The sequence below is a fragment of the Elgaria multicarinata genome, chromosome 7 (genome assembly GCF_023053635.1).
Source record: "Elgaria multicarinata webbii isolate HBS135686 ecotype San Diego chromosome 7, rElgMul1.1.pri, whole genome shotgun sequence".
Taxonomy (NCBI): domain Eukaryota; kingdom Metazoa; phylum Chordata; class Lepidosauria; order Squamata; family Anguidae; genus Elgaria; species Elgaria multicarinata.
Window position 1 is genome coordinate 84,075,987 of NC_086177.1, and position 17,532 is coordinate 84,093,518.

A 17,532-nucleotide genomic window follows, 5' to 3' on the forward strand; every position below is an offset into this window, starting at 1 on the left:
CTTTTTTTTTTTATTTCCCCAGTGACAGTTTGCGCAGGAACGGAGGACCGGAAAAGTGGCTGGTGACTCCTTGCGGTGGGCAGCTACCGTGGCCGCATAATGGCGGTGCTGTACGCTGCCTGTTAGTGTGGGTACCAGGCTGGCAGAGGGCAGAGCTGTTTGTGGGCTGCTGCCATGGCTACGGCCAGATGTGGGTTGGCTCCTTGGGATGGGGCACAGGGCACAGAGGCGGTCATCGCCGCCGACACCTCAGAGGCATGATGGGAGATGTAGGCACAGAGTGGCCATGCAGACGATTGACCTCGGGTCATATGACACCCGCCACGACCCCCATCAGGAAGTGAGCGCATCAATGTTGACCCTCAACAGCACCAGCAGCACTTCGGCTGGCACTGGCACTGCCGCCGCTGCCGCCGCCAGGGCCGGCGGCGGCATCGCTGACGGCTGCGCAAGTTTGCGGTCTTTCGGACGTGCGCAAACCGTGCAGCGAGCGAAAAAAAAAGCCGCGGCAATCAGGCCGGTGTGGCTGCGCAACCGTTCTCGCGGCGGCAGCAGCACAACCGGCGCAAACTTCCGCCACAAATCGAAGGCAGGTGTGGATGATGAGGCGTCACGGCTGAACGGGAAAAGCCGCTTTCACCGCTCCTCAACGACGGAACACCCGGTACGTCTAGCAACGCCCCTAGTCAGCATCTGTTGAACTCCTTGGAGCTCTGCATCTTGCACTAAATTGGTATTCATGTTTTTCAGTTTATACCAACAAGTGCATTTCAGCCAAAGATAAGCAATTTATAATCGCATCCGTTTCAATGGATTTTAAGCATGAAATCAGTAGGGCATAAAAGTGCTTTCATTGCATTGTGCACTTCCCTGCTCACCACCTTGTATCCGTGCTTTGCCTTGCATAGCTAACCATAGTGTAGACTTCTAGTTCTAACAAATATTGGGAATGGTCCAGGTAAAGTTAAGTACATTTAAATTGGTCTCCATGTGAGAATTAAGCATATGCTTGAATTTTTCCCACTGCAATGAATGTGACTTAAAAGTGAAGCACAGCCACAGGTAGGACATATGATGCGATTTAATTCCATACATCATATTTGGTTTTGGTTTTTGTTATTTTTGTAATTTCTATTTGTTGCCGGCCTTTGAAAATAGCAAATTACTCTAGTTCAGAAACAACTCCAAGGAAATCAGGGTCTATCCACCAACACTGTAATGCTAATAAGTGCAGGAAATCATCTTCTGGAATCAAATAGCTTCCTCTTGAGAAACAAACTATGAAAAGTGTCAACATCAGCCAATAAACTACAGTCTGAACAGCAGAAAGGACTCATTAAAATCTGTAAGGTTGGCTGAGATATTCTCATAACTATTGTTAGTTTTGGAACTGCAGGAACTAGTTCAAGATATGTCCATTTCCGTGAAGAGACAGTTTGTTCATGATCAGAGTGGTCAAGGTAATCCTTTTGTAGAAAAACAAGACATCCACTAGTTTTCATCTTGATCCAGGTCAAGGTCAACTTCTTCGGATAGGTTAAGATAAAAGAAAGCATAACATGCCAATAGAAATACCAATATGGATGCAAGGACAAGGCTGACTTCCTGTAGTAATGACAGATTTTTTTAAAAAAAAAAACAAGTTAGATATATCAGTGTTTCAGGTGAATTAAGAACAAATTGCAATTTAAACCTCATAAATCCACATTTACTACATCAACACTAGACCATATAATTTTTTCAAGCACAGTTTGATTACCCTCCCCATGAAAATATCCTTCAACCTGGGATTTCCAAGATAATGACCCCAATCCAGAGATTCTCGTATCTTGGACTGAAGTCCACACAGTGGACCTCACCAGCACCAGTTTACACAAAACAAAACACTGGAGTTGGGCCAATAAAGATATAATTTAAAGTTAACGTTGGTTCAAACAGTATAGGTTGTTTTGATTTTTTGTAATATTACCTGAGGAATTCCAAATTACATTTGGAAAAATGTAACATGTGAATCAGTCAATCATGGTTCAATCATGAGTGAACCAGTCAATCATGTGGTAAAATAGTAATAATGTAAGAAAAGCCCTGCTGGATCACACCAGAGGCCTGTCTAGTCTGACATTCAGCTCCTCACAGCAGTCAACCAAATGTCTCTGGGAATTCCAGAAAGGATGATAGCCATCTTCTGCTGTTGCTCCCCAAGAACTGGTATTCGGATATATGCTACTTTCACTACTGGTATCCATTGATAACCTTCAAAATGTTTTGATAAAAGTCTACAGTCCAGGGTGATATTTTAAACTGGGGGTGTAGAACCTCTTTCAGGCCAAGGGTTGAAGCTCTTGGGGGCTGCATTCCAGTGGTGGAGGGGGGAAAAGGCCCCTCCCAAATATCCTTCATGCACCCTAAATGATTTTCATGGGGCATGTAAATTCTCTATGCACAATTATGCAAATCTACATGCTAGACAAAATGCAGAACCTTGAAAGAGTTAAAATTCTTCTGTCAACTCCATAAAAAAAATATCAGCTCCCTGATCTGGCAAGCTCCCTTGGAACACACTTCATTTGCATTTACATGAATCCTTTTTATATTTTATCAGTATTTTAGATCCATAATTCAGTATATGCCACCTCATACACTTTTCAAATATTATAGCTTCTCTGGGCTACAATTTCCCTGCAAATTGTCATTCTGTAGGTAGCCCCGATGTCCTTTTCCTCACAAATAATTTGACTTATAAAAGCCTTGAAAAAAAACCCAAAACACAACTACTTAAATTACTGGTAGCCTTTCACTCACAATCTCAACTTGTGCAAAGGAATATGAGGTGTGTTTTTTTAAGCTTTCGTGTCTTCTTTTGGTTTTGTCTAATGGAATTAAAAACGAGAGTTGCATCAAATTTATACCGTCAAAAGGACAGGGGATACAATCACAAGTCTTTCATGTATGAAAAGGCAATGGCAGTATAAGGCAGGATTTGTTTATTTTCTTGTCTCTGTTACAGCTGTGCTCCCAGACCCATCTGGGCACCCAGCTACTCATCTTAAGAGGGTGCCATACACAACTGCAAGTTCCATCTGTTCTGGAGTAGACAGTGTTCACAGTCTACCGTGAACAGCGTTCAACAGTCAGTGCGAACACACCACAGTGTTCAGACTGATAAAAGAAGAAAACACAGTGGTTTCCTCTTCTCTGGGTAGAAAAGTTTCCACTCCATCACAGAACCATGTCCTCCTTCCTTGACCATTTTACCTTTACAAAGTTGCTAGTTTAACTACTATTCTAAGCATGCTACAGATCTGGGCCCCAACTGCTTAAGGGTGTTTGCTGTTGTGTATTCTCTGGAAGTTTTACCGTTAGGAAAAAGATCCATCCTGCTTTCTACATTGAGAACTGGATCCTTGTTAGCTACCAGGCTTTGTACAAGGTTATGATGTTATCCTATAAAGCCCTAAACAACTTGGGACCAGGATACCTAGCAGACCACTTTCCCTTATATACCCTCAGATGACATTTATGATCTTCAGAGGAGGTCTTGCTGGTCATTCCGAAATGAATGGAATGTCCCCATGAAGAACCTCTATGGCGGGCTTTCTCTGTATTTATTTATTTATTTATTTATTTATTTATTTCACTTATATACTGCTCCCATAGCCAGGGCTCTCTGGGCGGTTTACAGAAATTCTAAAATTGAGGTAAAAACAAGTATACAAAATTGGTATTCATGTTTTTCAGTTTATACCAACAAGTGCATTTCAGCCAAAGATAAGCAATTTATAATCGCATCCGTTTCAATGGATTTTAAGCATGAAATCAGTAGGGCATAAAAGCGCTTTTATAAAAGCACCCACCATTTGAAAAACCTTCCATCGTGTGGTTCTGGAGGCGGAAAAAGCCTCCTGAAAATACATCTTTTCACACAGGCTTTCCCTGGGATGTAACTTATTTATTTTAACTTTTAAAGTTCTATATTATATTCTAACTTGTTGTATTTTATGTTTTTAATTGTGAACTGCCCCAAGAACTCCAGCTGTTGGGTAGTATAAAAAAGTATAAATAATAAACTTTTAAACTTTCTACACTAGCCATTCCCTTATCATAATGGTTTTCAAACTGTATCTTGGAAGTCTCTCAGAGTTTGTGTCCTGTCCTGTGAACGCTGGAGCAAAATAGCTCTATGGGAATTGTTAGCCCAGCAAAGGTCTGGGGAAGACTGAATGCTCATTTGCTGGCTGAGTCACAGCTGGGTCTTCCTCCTCATAAGTAGACTGGGGGTTCCTGCAAGCCTCAGATGAGGCATTGCTGCCACAGGATCATGCAGGTTGCCCCAGGTCTCCCAGAGGAAAGGGTTGTGCCAAGGGATGGGACTCCCCCGCTCCCCTCAAGATGTCTTCTGTGGGTTTGGGTCAGCTGGGAACCTGACACCGTCTCAATGAGAAAATCATAATGGTGGATAAGCTTTCCTGAAAGACTGGGAATAGTCTGAAAGAACTGGGGGCAGTTTGGACGCTCACACTAATGTTGGTTGAATAATAGAAAAAAATGCATCAAAGAAATCTTCACTGGCATTTTTAACAGGAAAACTATCAGTACATGGAGAGCTTTTAATATATATAGAAAAACACATAAATCCTGCCGTCGAGAACAATCATCCTTCTTCAGTAACACAGAGTCAAAAACATCGGATATTTATTGCCCACAAGTTACTATGTTGACATTATCAACACACATAAAAATCACTCATTGGGGAAATTAACCAAGTATTAAATGGCAATGACTAAATGAAACTTTGTTACCTTCAATCCAGCATAAAAATGACAGGCAATCAAAATATGACAGGTTAGACTAATTAGCATGCCAGTTATGAAATCAAAAATACCACACTGGGGTTGGTTTAGAAAAGTTTAGTGCCCGTTTTGTGGGTGGGGGTGGGGGAGTTGTACATTTTCTAAAAGACCAAACTTTGTAAACTTTCTGTAAACTAAACCCCTGGTGGCAACTCAGTCTACTTCTCTCCATAAGTAATAAACAAAGTAATAATCAGGAAATGTTTAAAAGTGGTTTAATTAAATTACTGTTTCTGAAAAACTATGAAATCACAACCTTCTAAGCCAGGAGAGGAGAGATTGGGGAGGTCTAGGGGCCATTCCCACCCACCCACTGCTGAAACACCCTCATGGGCCACAGCTCTGCCCCCAAAATGAAAATGGTCAAAATTAGCTTGCCTTAAAAAGGGCCCCCAAAGCTTCAAAATGGCTGCTCCGGGTACCATTTTGTTTTTTAAATATCTTTTACAATTTTGAGGGGCCGTGGGGGCCACAAGTTGCCCACCCCTCTTCTAATCTCAATGGATCTTCTATACCCCCAACATCTAGGAATGTCAGTGCTCAGCTCCTATATATTCTATCTCACTTCTTCACCTGTCCAGTTCCTCCACCTCCCACTTGCAGCTGTTTCAAAGGTGACGAATTTCAATTATGGATAATTGGACAGGAAAATGCATTCAAATTGTGTATAGATCGTCGCGTGTTGCTTACCATGCCAATATTTTACTATATGCACACTTGCAGGGAATAGATCCAAAGGCCCTAAATTGGCACGCTGAGCACAGGAATTCCAAATTTGGCCCATTGGCCTGAGGTTCAACATGGTGCTTACCTTAAACCATGAAAAAATAATGCTGAATATAGCTCCACTTCTACAAGGTTTTATCATATAATCATTTGCATAGCATGCTTAATATGCAAAGTATTGCATAATATTTTCCTCGCTTACCCGTCACATTTTAATCAGGTAAGTTATTTCTGTTTTACACATGCGCAACTGAAGACAAGAAAATGTGAATCTTTCCATTTGGTTCTGCTTGTGTGAAGTTCCTAGTATGAGCTTGCAACCCAGCACTATGAGGCTGCTGAGGTGAATTTTTAGGGAGGTGAATTTTTAGCTCCAGTTTCTATTATCATGGGACTGTTCAGAAGACACCTTAAACCCTGCTGGTTAAAACTTTTGGTTAAGCAGCAGGGTTTAAGGTGTCTTGTTTGTGAGCCCCTGCCAAAGGAAGTGAGGCAGGTGGCTACCAGGAGGAGGGCCTTCTCTACTGTGGCACCCTGGCTGTGGAATGAGCTCCCTAAGGAGGTTCGCCTGGTATCTACACTATATTCTTTTAAGTGCCAGGTAAAGACCTTTTTATTCTCCCAGTATTTTAACAGTCTATTAATTAATTTTAACTATGCTGTTTTAAATTTGTATTTTAAATTTGTATTACTGCACTGCTGCTGATTTTATCCTGGTTGTCCTTTTATACTGTATTTTATATTATGGTTTTATACTGTTGTTTTATATTTTGAATGGTCTTAATTTTTGTGAACCGCCCAGAGAGCTTTGGCTATTGGGCGGTATAGAAATGCAATCAATCAATCAATAATACGATGTGTTTTGCTAAACCCTGCTCATTCACTAACCCCAGTCGGACTGTCTGCAGCAGGGTTAGTGGCTCTAACAGTGGCTTAAAGTGCTGTGTGCGGCAGCACGGCTTGTGGTTAGTGCTAACCCCAGAGAACCACAGTTTCACTAACCACGGAGCCCAAAGTGTCATCTGAACAGGCCCCCTGTCTATTTTGTCCCTTGCTGAAGATAGGTCCAAGTCCATCGCACAATGAACTGGAACACACAGCTCCCAACAGGAGGGGTAACATCAGGAAAGGGAAGAGAAAATGGTGCAACTCAAGAGGTTTATAATCTGCCTTTTAAACAAACAGAAAGAAAAAAAAGGGGGGAGAGGTAATCTACTTTTTTCTCATTAAAGCCTGACACACAGCACTAACTGAGGAGATTATGTTGTGAAAACAGACCGCATTGCATGGCAATGCTTGATCGAGATCAGCTATCGGGGAGCGAAAAGAAACCACTGTTTCGTGATTATAATAGCAAATTCTGGAAGACAACCAAATACATCATCTGGCAGCTCAACAGCTGTTACAGCACAGTAGTAATACCTTGCCATTTGCTGTAAGCTATAACTTGGAAGGGTGTGTGTGTGTGATTTCTCGTCTACCAGAAACAAGAAAATGTTCTTCTTTGAACATTACTGAAATTCCTTTCAATGGAAGCAGCTCATTTTTAACCTCCCCCACCTCCCGATCTGCATCTTTTTCTCAGCATGGGTTGCTAAGCTGATTTTATGTTAATTTATTTTGAACCAAAAATAAATTGAGAGGAAAATATCGGAAGCAATTTAAACAAACTACATATGTTCAAGCCTAACTCTACAACAGGGTCATGGGTATGTGTGTGTGTGTGTGTGTGTGTGTGTGTGTACAGGGGGTTGTGGGTGTGGGATACAGTATATTATATACACCCTTTGTGTTATTATTTATTGCTTTTACTTGTTAAGTCATAATTATACCTTCCTTACTCTTTAAATACAGGACGTTCTGAAATAATTTAAAGTCCACCAACCTCCTTGCTGGGCCAGTGATAGAGAAGGCAAGAATTTTCCATGCTGGAGACAAAGACAAAAACTGCAGCCTGGATATAGTGTGTGTGTGTGTGTGTGTGTGTGTGCGTGCGTGCGTATGTGTGCGTGCGTGTGTGTGTGTCTATAACAACCACCACACACATTATGGTCACCAATGATATGTAAAAATCAGTAAAGTTGTAATCATAGACACACTTACTTGGGAGTAAGTCCAACTGAAGTCAATGGGACTTACATCTGAGTACGATTGCACTGTAAGGCATTTCCTACATGCCTGTGGATAGTAGTGTTTTTTAAAAGGGTCCGGGACCATAGCTCAGTGGTAGAGCACCTGCTTTGCATGCAGAAAGGTCCCAGGTTCATTCCCCGGCATCTTCAGGTAGGGCTAAAAAATCTCCTGCCTGAAACTCTGGAGAGCTGCTGCCAGTCAGTGTCGACAATACTGGGCTAGATGGTCCAAGTGTTTCACTCTGTGACCCTGTTCAGGTGACACACTTAAGCCCTGGTGGTTAAGCATTTTGAGCTGTGTGGCTTAGTTATGGCTTAGCATGTTGTCTGAATCATTCCTAACCATGGCGGCTACATAACAGTGGTTTAAAAACCCTCACTAACCATTTGCTGCAAAAGGGTTAGCGGCCTAACCGTGGTTTAGCATGTCAGCTGAACAGAGTCAGCATAAGGCAGCTCCTGTGTTCCTAAAAATAGATTTATGACACACAGTTTTTCAGAGGCAGCATTAAAACAAGCACAGTTGTCAACCATTTGTAGAATCTAAAGTACTTTTCCACCCAATTCTATGCATGTTAACTCATAAGTATGTTTCATCAGGTTCAGTGGGACTGACTCCTAAGCAAAGATTTCAGCCTCTCAATTTCAGTCCATCTAGTTTGGCTGTGGGAAAAAGAAATCCATCATGAATATTTTAGATCCCAGCATTCCACTTAGGGTTTTGAAGTGTCATAAACAATATCTCTCAATGATCAATATTCACACAGCACATCTCTGGAGAAAAGAAACTCGATATCTATAGGATGTTGGTGTAAGCTATCAGCTAGATATACCTTCATGCCTGGTGCGGTTTTCTTGGCCTCTGCTTTTAATCTCGTTGCTTTTAACATTGGCCTGGTTTTCTTGTAATCTTGTTTTCCTATTGGAGGTGGGAGGGTGGGGGGAGAAACAGTTACTGAAAATATTCCATGGCAAATGAGGGACAATTATTTTAATGTCTGCAGCACATCCAAATTTTCCCTGAAAAAGCACACACACACACACACACACACACACACACACACACACACACACACAGCCACTGCAATCTTTAATGGCCATAGTGAGCAAGTGTGAATATTAGAGCTGGTTGCAAAGTGAGAAACTTTGTTTGCTCTAATGGGGAATACATGACAGTATAATTTGAGCAATTTATTATTTTGTGCTTGGGATGGTCACATTATTTACAAATGGTTACTCTAAAAGATTGCTGCTACAGCACAGTATGCGGTCATGCCAAACCGATCACACACCCCACCCCCAAACTAAAAGGAAAACCCTGTGATGAAAAAGTTATTGATAATTGAGAAATATATTATATAACATTTGCATGTATGGGGGCTAATTAGCCATAAGACCAAACTTTATATTTTGGAGATAATTCTTGTGAGTTAGCCATTCTGCTTGTATAATGTCAGGTTATTCCTGCCTAGTAATAATAGGCTTCTGACCATGTTGAAATTCTTTTAACGGTATCCATTTTCATGCCTCATGTCACAAGACTGCATTACAGTTGCACGTCTGCCTGCCTCTCGTTGTTAGATTAGCTCAAAGCTATACTTTTATAACCTTGTAGTTTTTAAGGTTGTGATCTTAAGCAAATGTGTTTAGAGCTGACGCTATGCCAAGCGTTTGTGAATTTCAATGCTTTTATTTATTTATTATTACATTTATATCCCACCCCTTTTTTCCTCTTGCAAAGATCCCAAGGCATGCTATGCTATCTTCCTCCTATTATTATTATTATTATTATTATTATTATTATTATTATTATTTATTTATTTATATAGCACCATCAATGTACATGGTGCTGTACAGAGTAAAACAATAAATAGCATGTGTTTTAACCTCACAACAACCATGTGAGGTAGGTTGGGCTGAGAATCTGTGACTGGCCCAAAGTCACCAGTGAGCTTCATGGCCAAGTGGGGACTAGAAGATGGACCTCCTGACTCCCAGTCCAACATTCTAGCCACTATGCCTCACTGGCTCCCATCTTTTAATGGGAAAGTTGCCATTTGGGGTAAGGAGTGGGATGGAGAAATAAAGGAGCCCATGAGAAAAGCCTTCGTTCCGCACTTTGGCACATTTCTTCCCTGCCTATTAACAGCTAGTTTCCTTATAGGGCAATCGGGCAGCGATCAAATGGTAGATTTGCACAAATCTCCCTTAAACGTGTGCAAATTTCCCCCACAGACTAAAGCGGGGTTGATCCTATCTACTGAGGAAATCTGTGCAAATTAGGAAATGTGCGCAAATCAAGCTGGGAATCAAGAACGAGATGAATATGAGTATGCATTCCACAATTTGCAATATTTTCAGTGGACAAGGCATGCTCACATCTTTTGCAGCAAAAACAAAATCCTCATGCTTCCCTAAAGGTGATGTATTTCTGCTTCCTCGAGACAGTTGCTCGCTTGCAGACAATTTTGTACCCTCGCACAAAGGCCTGCCAAAAAGAATAAAAAGGCTGAAAAGTTGGAGGCAGAATATTGGCAAAGCACACACAGCATTTTGGCTCCAGCACTATTTCAAACTGTGGGCCTAATTCTACATTAAATGCATCGCCTGCGGCACCTTGTGAGTTAAAAAATTTAAATGAACGCTAAGTGTTGGGGTGGGGGGCTCCTTTGAATTGGGTCCACAGTCCCTGACCAAAATTGCCCCTCCCTGAGGAGCAATTAGTGAAAGAGGAAAAGCTCCTTAGGCACCAACGGGAGCTTTTTTCCTGTTGATATTACAGTGCAGGCAAGGGAAATTTTGTCAAGATTATGGCTGGGGAGGAAGGATTAAAACCTCCTTCGCTACACACTGAGGTCCTAATTCAAAACAGACCGCACCCATACGCTTACCATTAAATAATAAAAATAAACAAGGAAGCTCCCAATGGATCAGGCGGTACATTTCACATCACGTCTAGTTAGCCCCTAAGGCATGACCTCCTCTGGATTTAAAGAAGATCAAAATCCCGTGCCAAGTCAACCCATGTTCTGCTGCATTTCCAGCCTTTATAGGTTATGAATTCTGAATCTTCGGCACAATTTCATCTATCTTTTGCAGAATTTATTGAACTTCCACCAATCTGGGCAGGGTAGGGAAGAAGCTACACAGGGCAGAGACTGCTAGAATACCCTGCCCCATCCTCCCAATGGGAGGGAAGCAAAGAAGGCCAACTCCAGGACTGGTGTACATTTACTCCTGTGGTGCGGGTGTGTGCCTGGGTGAGTAGAGACAGGGAAAGAGATTGATAAGAACATCAGAGCCCTGCTGGATCAGACCAAGGTTCCATCTAGTTCAGCAATCTGTTCACACCAGCTGTCAACCAGGAACCCTCCCACCCATGTTCCTCAGCAACCGATATATATATATATGCGCTTACTGTCTACAGCATGCCTCTTGATCTCCTCCAGTTTTGCCTCTACTGGTATTGGTGTTCCAACATCAGAGAGTCAGAAGCCTCTGAGGTTTCCACAGGGCTGGGAGGAGTTATCTGAGGTCGAATCTCCCCTAGGGCAGGCCTGTCTCCCCATTCTTGGAGGAGGACATCTGATCTATCCTGCGGCCTCCAGAATGCCTCCCCAAGGACCATACGATTGCAACCTTCAGGTGTAATGCACTGTTAAATCAGTTCTTTTCCAAGGAAATGGCTAAAGATAAGGGAAAGAGCTTCCATAGGTTGCTCCCTACCCATCATTACGATATTACCATGTGCTGTGCGATAGTAAAGGACCCGTCAGAATTTCCATTATGAATTGACTTGAGTTTATAAGCTCATAAAAATTCACGCCAGGGTGAAACTTGGCTTACAAAATTGTATCTCGACTTGTAATAGTTTTCGGAGCCAATTTGAACTAAAGACATGCAGCTGCGAAAAATTTATACTGAAGAACAAACTGTAGACATTTATTCACTTGGGGCTCTGATTTAGAAGACTTTAAGTAGGAGAATAACGTAAAGTGCTTGTTTCATTCAAGATAGGAGCAAGGCTGAAATAACCTCTTTTATCTGTGGTAAAAACAAAAGATAGGCCAACCAAGATAGGCGTGATTTACACCTGAAAGACCTGCCATTTCCAGAAAGGAACAAGAATTAAATAGAGAAATATGCAGTTTTGGAAAAGCGTGGAGACTTACATAGATATCTTGTTTGCTTGGCATTATTCCAGAGCAAGTTTGAGGACAACCCTGCCATAGACAAGGAGTGAAGAACCAAATACCCACCCCCTTCTCCTGGCTGAAGTTACTGGCAGTAAGAGCTTTGAGCTACAATATGCTCTTGTTTTTCGCAATTTTGGTTCCAACCCCTTTGCCTTTGCCCCGCCCACAACTGCAGAAACTCCCAGGGGCTGCATTTCAACAGTGAGTGGGGCTGTTGGCAAAGGGGGTGGGACAAAACGGACAGGGCCCCAAATACCAGAATATCTTAGCATAAAGCACTTACTGCCAGTAGCAAACCCTTAGGAGAGGTATTTCAATCGTTTAGAATGGGGTTAGGGTGGAAGTGCTCAACTACCATGAAACCACCAAAGGAATGGGGCCAGGGGAACAGGGCAGGACAATCTGGAAATCCCAAAGGGTTGGATTGAGAGCTGAGGGCAGATATTGTTCCTGGGCCTGAGATCCTTCATCATTGTTGCTTTATGAACGCCCTGAATGTGCAGATATTCAATGGGACAGAACATCTAGATTAGGGTGACCATATGGAAAGGAGGACAGAGCTGTGTCTTTAACAGTTGTATAGAAAAGGCAAGTTGAGCAGGTGTCATTTGTAGGCATGCAGCACCTGGTGAAATTCCCTCTCCATCACAGTTAAAGCTGCAGGAGCCCTGCCCTCGTTTGTAACTGTTCAAGAGGACACGGCTCCTGCAGCTTTCACTGTTGTGATGAAGAGGGAATTTCACCAGGTTGTGCATGCATACAAATGATACCTGCTGAAATTCCCTTTTCTACACAAATGTTAAAAGACATAGGAGCCCTGTCCTCCATTCCATATGGTTACCCTAATCTAGATCAACTTCAGGGCCAGAGCCAAGGATCCTCTTTCTCGTCGAAGCATAAACATACAAAGCCAGCCTTCCTTTTTGAAGCAAGGATGTAGAACAGAACAATCACATGCAGGCATAATTCCACAAAAACCAGAAATTTAAGTCCAGTTGAAAATACTTCGGACTGCAGCATGAAACACAATGCAGATTTTGTGGGCTGGATACACATCAGAGTGCATTGGAGGCAGATGTAATCATGGATTTTCATCAGCACTGTTATGCCCTAAGAACACTATCCAACAGCCACCCATCCCAGAGAAGACCCATGAACAGGAACATGATTGTCTCTGAGTAAGCAGTTTTAGGATTTCAGCTAAAGCAAATTCAACGTTCTCTGTTCCTATTTCTCTAAATCTGACTCTAAACCTTGGTGCAAGTTACCACAATATTTGCAGACTGAAATTAAAGTCGATATTAACAAATGAAACTACCTTTATTGCAAACAATCTATTTTAATAATGACTCTACAGCTGGTAAGTCTCCAAAACAAAGCATCTGTGATTAATTTACCGCTCTCCTTGCTAAATAGTATAGCCAGAAGAGAAAGTACATACCAGAGAATACAAGTCTGAATCAACTGTGTGTAAAAAATTTACAAAGGACATCTGTTAAGTTCTTGGTAATGAAAAACACATTTTACTATTGGACTTAAAACATACACACACACACCATTTTTAAACAGCTGAACTTTCTAAAAAAATATATCCCAGAATAACCACCTGTGCTAGAAAACTGCCATATGCACCCAAAGGGTTGCCACCTGAAATATCTGGCTTATATAAGCAATGTAAACTTCCTGGACTGTTGTTCAACCAATACATTCCACTCACAAAATATGTATTTATATTAATTTAGGCTGGATATACCCAGATAGTTGAAAGTTGTATGAAAGGACTGCTGCTTTTGGTCTGTATACATATTCCACTCCTGCCTTTGCAAAACTGATTTTGCAGACTTTTGTGTTGTTCAACCCACAGCAATAGTGGGGCAAACAGAATATTTGTACATACCATGGAAAGTGACGTTTTTCTCAAACCACCTTCTCTTAACAAAAATAATTTTAAAAGCTGTCTCCATATTTAATTTGTTACTTAGGGCATGTTTAGACAGAAAAAGGTCCTACACCTCCCAGCATTCCTTGTTTTTCTGTCTAAACATGCATAGGATTGCACCCGTAATTTACGTTGCGCATACATATTGGCCCATTTCAGACATTACATTCCAATCTTACAAAACCTAATTTGAACGACTGGGAAGTTGCCCAGCATTTCTGGGTTTTCTCTCAAATTTATTTCCCATGATGTCGATTTTGGGCAAACTACGGTTAACACTACTCTCCAAACCATGATTTGAAACAAGGCCTGAAATCAGTTTGCAACCCATGGCTTTATCGTTGCCCAATGACAAAAGTTAGCCAAAACTGGCATCATAACGATTTTCTAATCGTTTTCATAACTGATTAGAAAATCTGGAAGTGGGAGATAACAGGGGATGAGGGAGCAAAGACGACCATGACATGTTTTCAGTCTTTCAAAGCCATGGTTTAGAGGATCATCTGAACTGAGCCATTGTGAATGTCTCCTTTCATAACTACCCACCGAATCCTTTTCTTCTGCATAGGAAAAGGCAGCCAAAATCCATTTAGCTCCATCAGGCAAAGCTCCATTTGACTGTTTTCAAAATGCCGAACAACTATTCAAGAAAGTGCTGAATTTGTTGGGATTTGTTGGCTACACGTCTCTCTGGAGCCCAGCCCATATAGTCAAACTAATACAGCATAAACAACAAAGGCAACTTTAAGGGTCTTGTGGCACCTCAAAGACTAACAGATTTATTCTGGCAAGAGCTGTCTTGAGTGGACATTGTCCATGAAAGCTTATGCCAGAAGAAATCTGTTAGTCTTTAAGGTGCCACAAGACTCTTTGTTGTTTACGCTGTATTAGTCCGACTATATGGGCTGTGCTCCAAAGAAATGTGTAGCCAACAAATCCCATTGCCTGCTAACAGAAGACAGAGACAAGCATGCATATTCCACAGCTTACAATGGAGAGTAACGTCCTGATATTTATCTGGCAAATCAAGCCATATTTTACTGTATATGCCATAAGGTGCAGTGGTTAGAGTATTGGACTGGGACTCGGGAGAACCGAGTTTGAGTCCCCACTCAGCCATGAAGTTTACTGGATGACTTTGGGCTAATCATTGACTCTCAGCCTAACCAACTTCACACGGTTGTTGTGAGGATAAAATGTAGAGGACGAGGAGGAGGATCAGGAATGCCGCAATGGGCTCCTTGGAAGAAAGGAGAGATGTAAATGTAACAAACAAACAAATGAATGAAACAGCTTAGTAACATGGGTAGAGTGTGACACAATATTCTGAGGCATATTTTGTTGTGAGGGAGAGTTTTTCACTTTGTAATCCCACAAGTGGCAAGATTGATTGATTTTTTATGTTTTTGGTCAGACTCAGAACTTTCCTTAATATACAAATGGCTTGCCCTTCATTCCGCTGAAACTAACATTCCAGGGGGAGGAATTGTCCTTCCTTCTCCCAGAAAGGAACTGAGAAGTGTGAACGCAGGGCCAATATAGAAGACTGGCTAACTGGCGTCCACCTACTTCCTCGGCCAATTACACTTCCTTCCATTAAACGCTGCGACATCGCCCATTAGTGCTGCCTCTTGGTAGCCACCAAAATTGTTCTGCTGACTATTCTGCCAAACTCTCTGGATTGGTTTTGCAGGGAAATGAATATCTACCCATCTGAAATATGCCAGCACTTTAGAAAGTTTACTACTGGGCTTAAACAACCAACTAACAGTATCCAACTGCTTTTCAGTTTCCCAGTCGTAGCTATTAATGGGGTCTTCGTCTTTGCCCTTTGTTCTTGCTGCTGTCCAAGCTCATTATCATACGGATGTCTTGTTATTGTTTTATGAATGTTCACATTTCAGAAGCTCCTTGCTGTCCCCGTTCTCCTCCCCCATCCCATCGACTTTCCGATATCCACCCTCATTATCGTCATGAGGCAGCACTGCTCTTCGCTTGCATTTGCGACTTTAAAAATTAATGCACTCCTATTTTCTGAACACTGTAAAGTCTAAGCAGCTTAGGAGCACATTATGCTATCAAGCAAGCACATTCTTTCATAGAAAATACAGCTGGTTCTGATTCAAAGGCGTTTCTTTTCACCTGCAAATGGACTTGCTTCTAACTTGTTCCTCAATTCATTGTCTTGTATGGGTGCCTGCAAATCTTTAATTGTCTTTAATTCAAAAACAAAAGTAAATTCAGTTTCTTTAACTCTCGTCAAACGTGTTCAATCATAATTCCTCCTGGGATGATTACCAAGTTCTATTCACTGCCTGATCTTTCCAACAAAAGTCCATAAATTTATTGCCCATTTATACAGACCACGCCAATTATGCCACAATTGAATGGCAAACAAGGAAGAGTCAAAATATTTGAAACGAGAAGTGTGCAATCTAAATTTAATTACAGAGGCAAATTATTTGAAAATGAGTTATTTACTGCATGCCAAAAACTGACAGATAGTAAAAGAAATCAACAGTACAGATTTAAAATCCCTTTCAGCACTTTCTCTCCAATTTGTAACTGCCAAGAAATTGCTGCCCTGAATATTTTTTGTGCTAGTGCCACAATAATAACTAAAACAAAAACATTATATTTTTCCCCCTACAGTTTGCAACCCATCTTCTACATTACAATAATAAATGATGCCGGAATAAAAGGCAATGTGGCATCAAAAACACTGTGAAGCCAATACCCTTATTACCAGGGTTTATTGCAAGTCCTCGTCCCCGTGTAGCTGTGTTTTTCCCATTTATGTAGACTTTGAATAAGATTCCTTATGGGTACAGACAGAAGCTGAATGGCAGATCTCAGCACCAGGAGCAGGAGTTGACCTGAAAAGACACCCCTAATTTCAGAATTCCCCATAATTATAGAACAGATCTACTCCATGTCTGCAGTGTCTTTTATTTAGAATCAGGCATCATTAACCCTTGGCATATATTTTAAAATTACAGGAAAATATATTTAAAATAGAATTAATGGTGCTTTATATATTCAATATCACCCACTGTCAGCCTATCAGGTTCAACTAAGCTTCTTCTCCTTTCTAATCCCCAAGTATAGCCATTTAAACATGTGCTATGAAAGAGATAAATTTAAGCTACATGCAAGGGGACTTCTAAAGCCGCAGGGCCTTCACAGAGAGGGTAGCTTCAGCAAACCTTTCTTTTGCGTTGTCTCTGTGCTAAGCTAAACTGTATTACAGTGGCATGGAAACTTCAGCTGTCCTTCAAGCAGAAAAGGTTTAAACCATTTTATTTTATTTTTACATTTAATCAGCAAATAAATGAGCTACAATCTACCTCCAAAGATATTACGTTACCCACACGCAATGTTGTTACGGCTGATACCTTACCGTTTGAATGGCAGCATTGTCCAGGAAGTAGTGGCAATGCGGGAAACCTACATTTTGAAGGGAATTTCCAGCCATTGGCAAGATGTGTGACCAGAGCCCATTAAGTGGTTTGTTCACTATCATACCTCAAATCCCTTCTTTGCATAATGCAAAAGAATTGCACCTATTTTCCTCTGACAGAACGGCTCGGCATTAAAGTGATATTTGAGGACCCTGTTAAGGTGGGATGTTAAGATATTCAGAATGTTAATTGAAACTGCAATATGAAAAATCCCACATCAAATATAAA

At 41.4% G+C, this 17,532-nt stretch overlaps 1 protein-coding gene across 1 annotated transcript in view; it reads right to left on the reverse strand.

The window, feature by feature from the left end:
- Positions 1–687: 687 nt before the first annotated feature.
- The window catches only part of TRIQK (triple QxxK/R motif containing), a 36,937-nt gene continuing 20,092 nt past the window's right edge, over positions 688–17,532 (reverse strand). Inside the window, exons 3-4 of the mRNA XM_063129887.1 lie at positions 8,542–8,627; positions 688–1,605 (exon numbers count right to left, since the gene is read on the reverse strand). Coding sequence (XP_062985957.1) covers positions 1,492–1,605; positions 8,542–8,627 — 200 coding nt within the window. The 3' untranslated portion in view covers positions 688–1,491. The remainder of the gene's footprint in view (positions 1,606–8,541; positions 8,628–17,532) is intronic.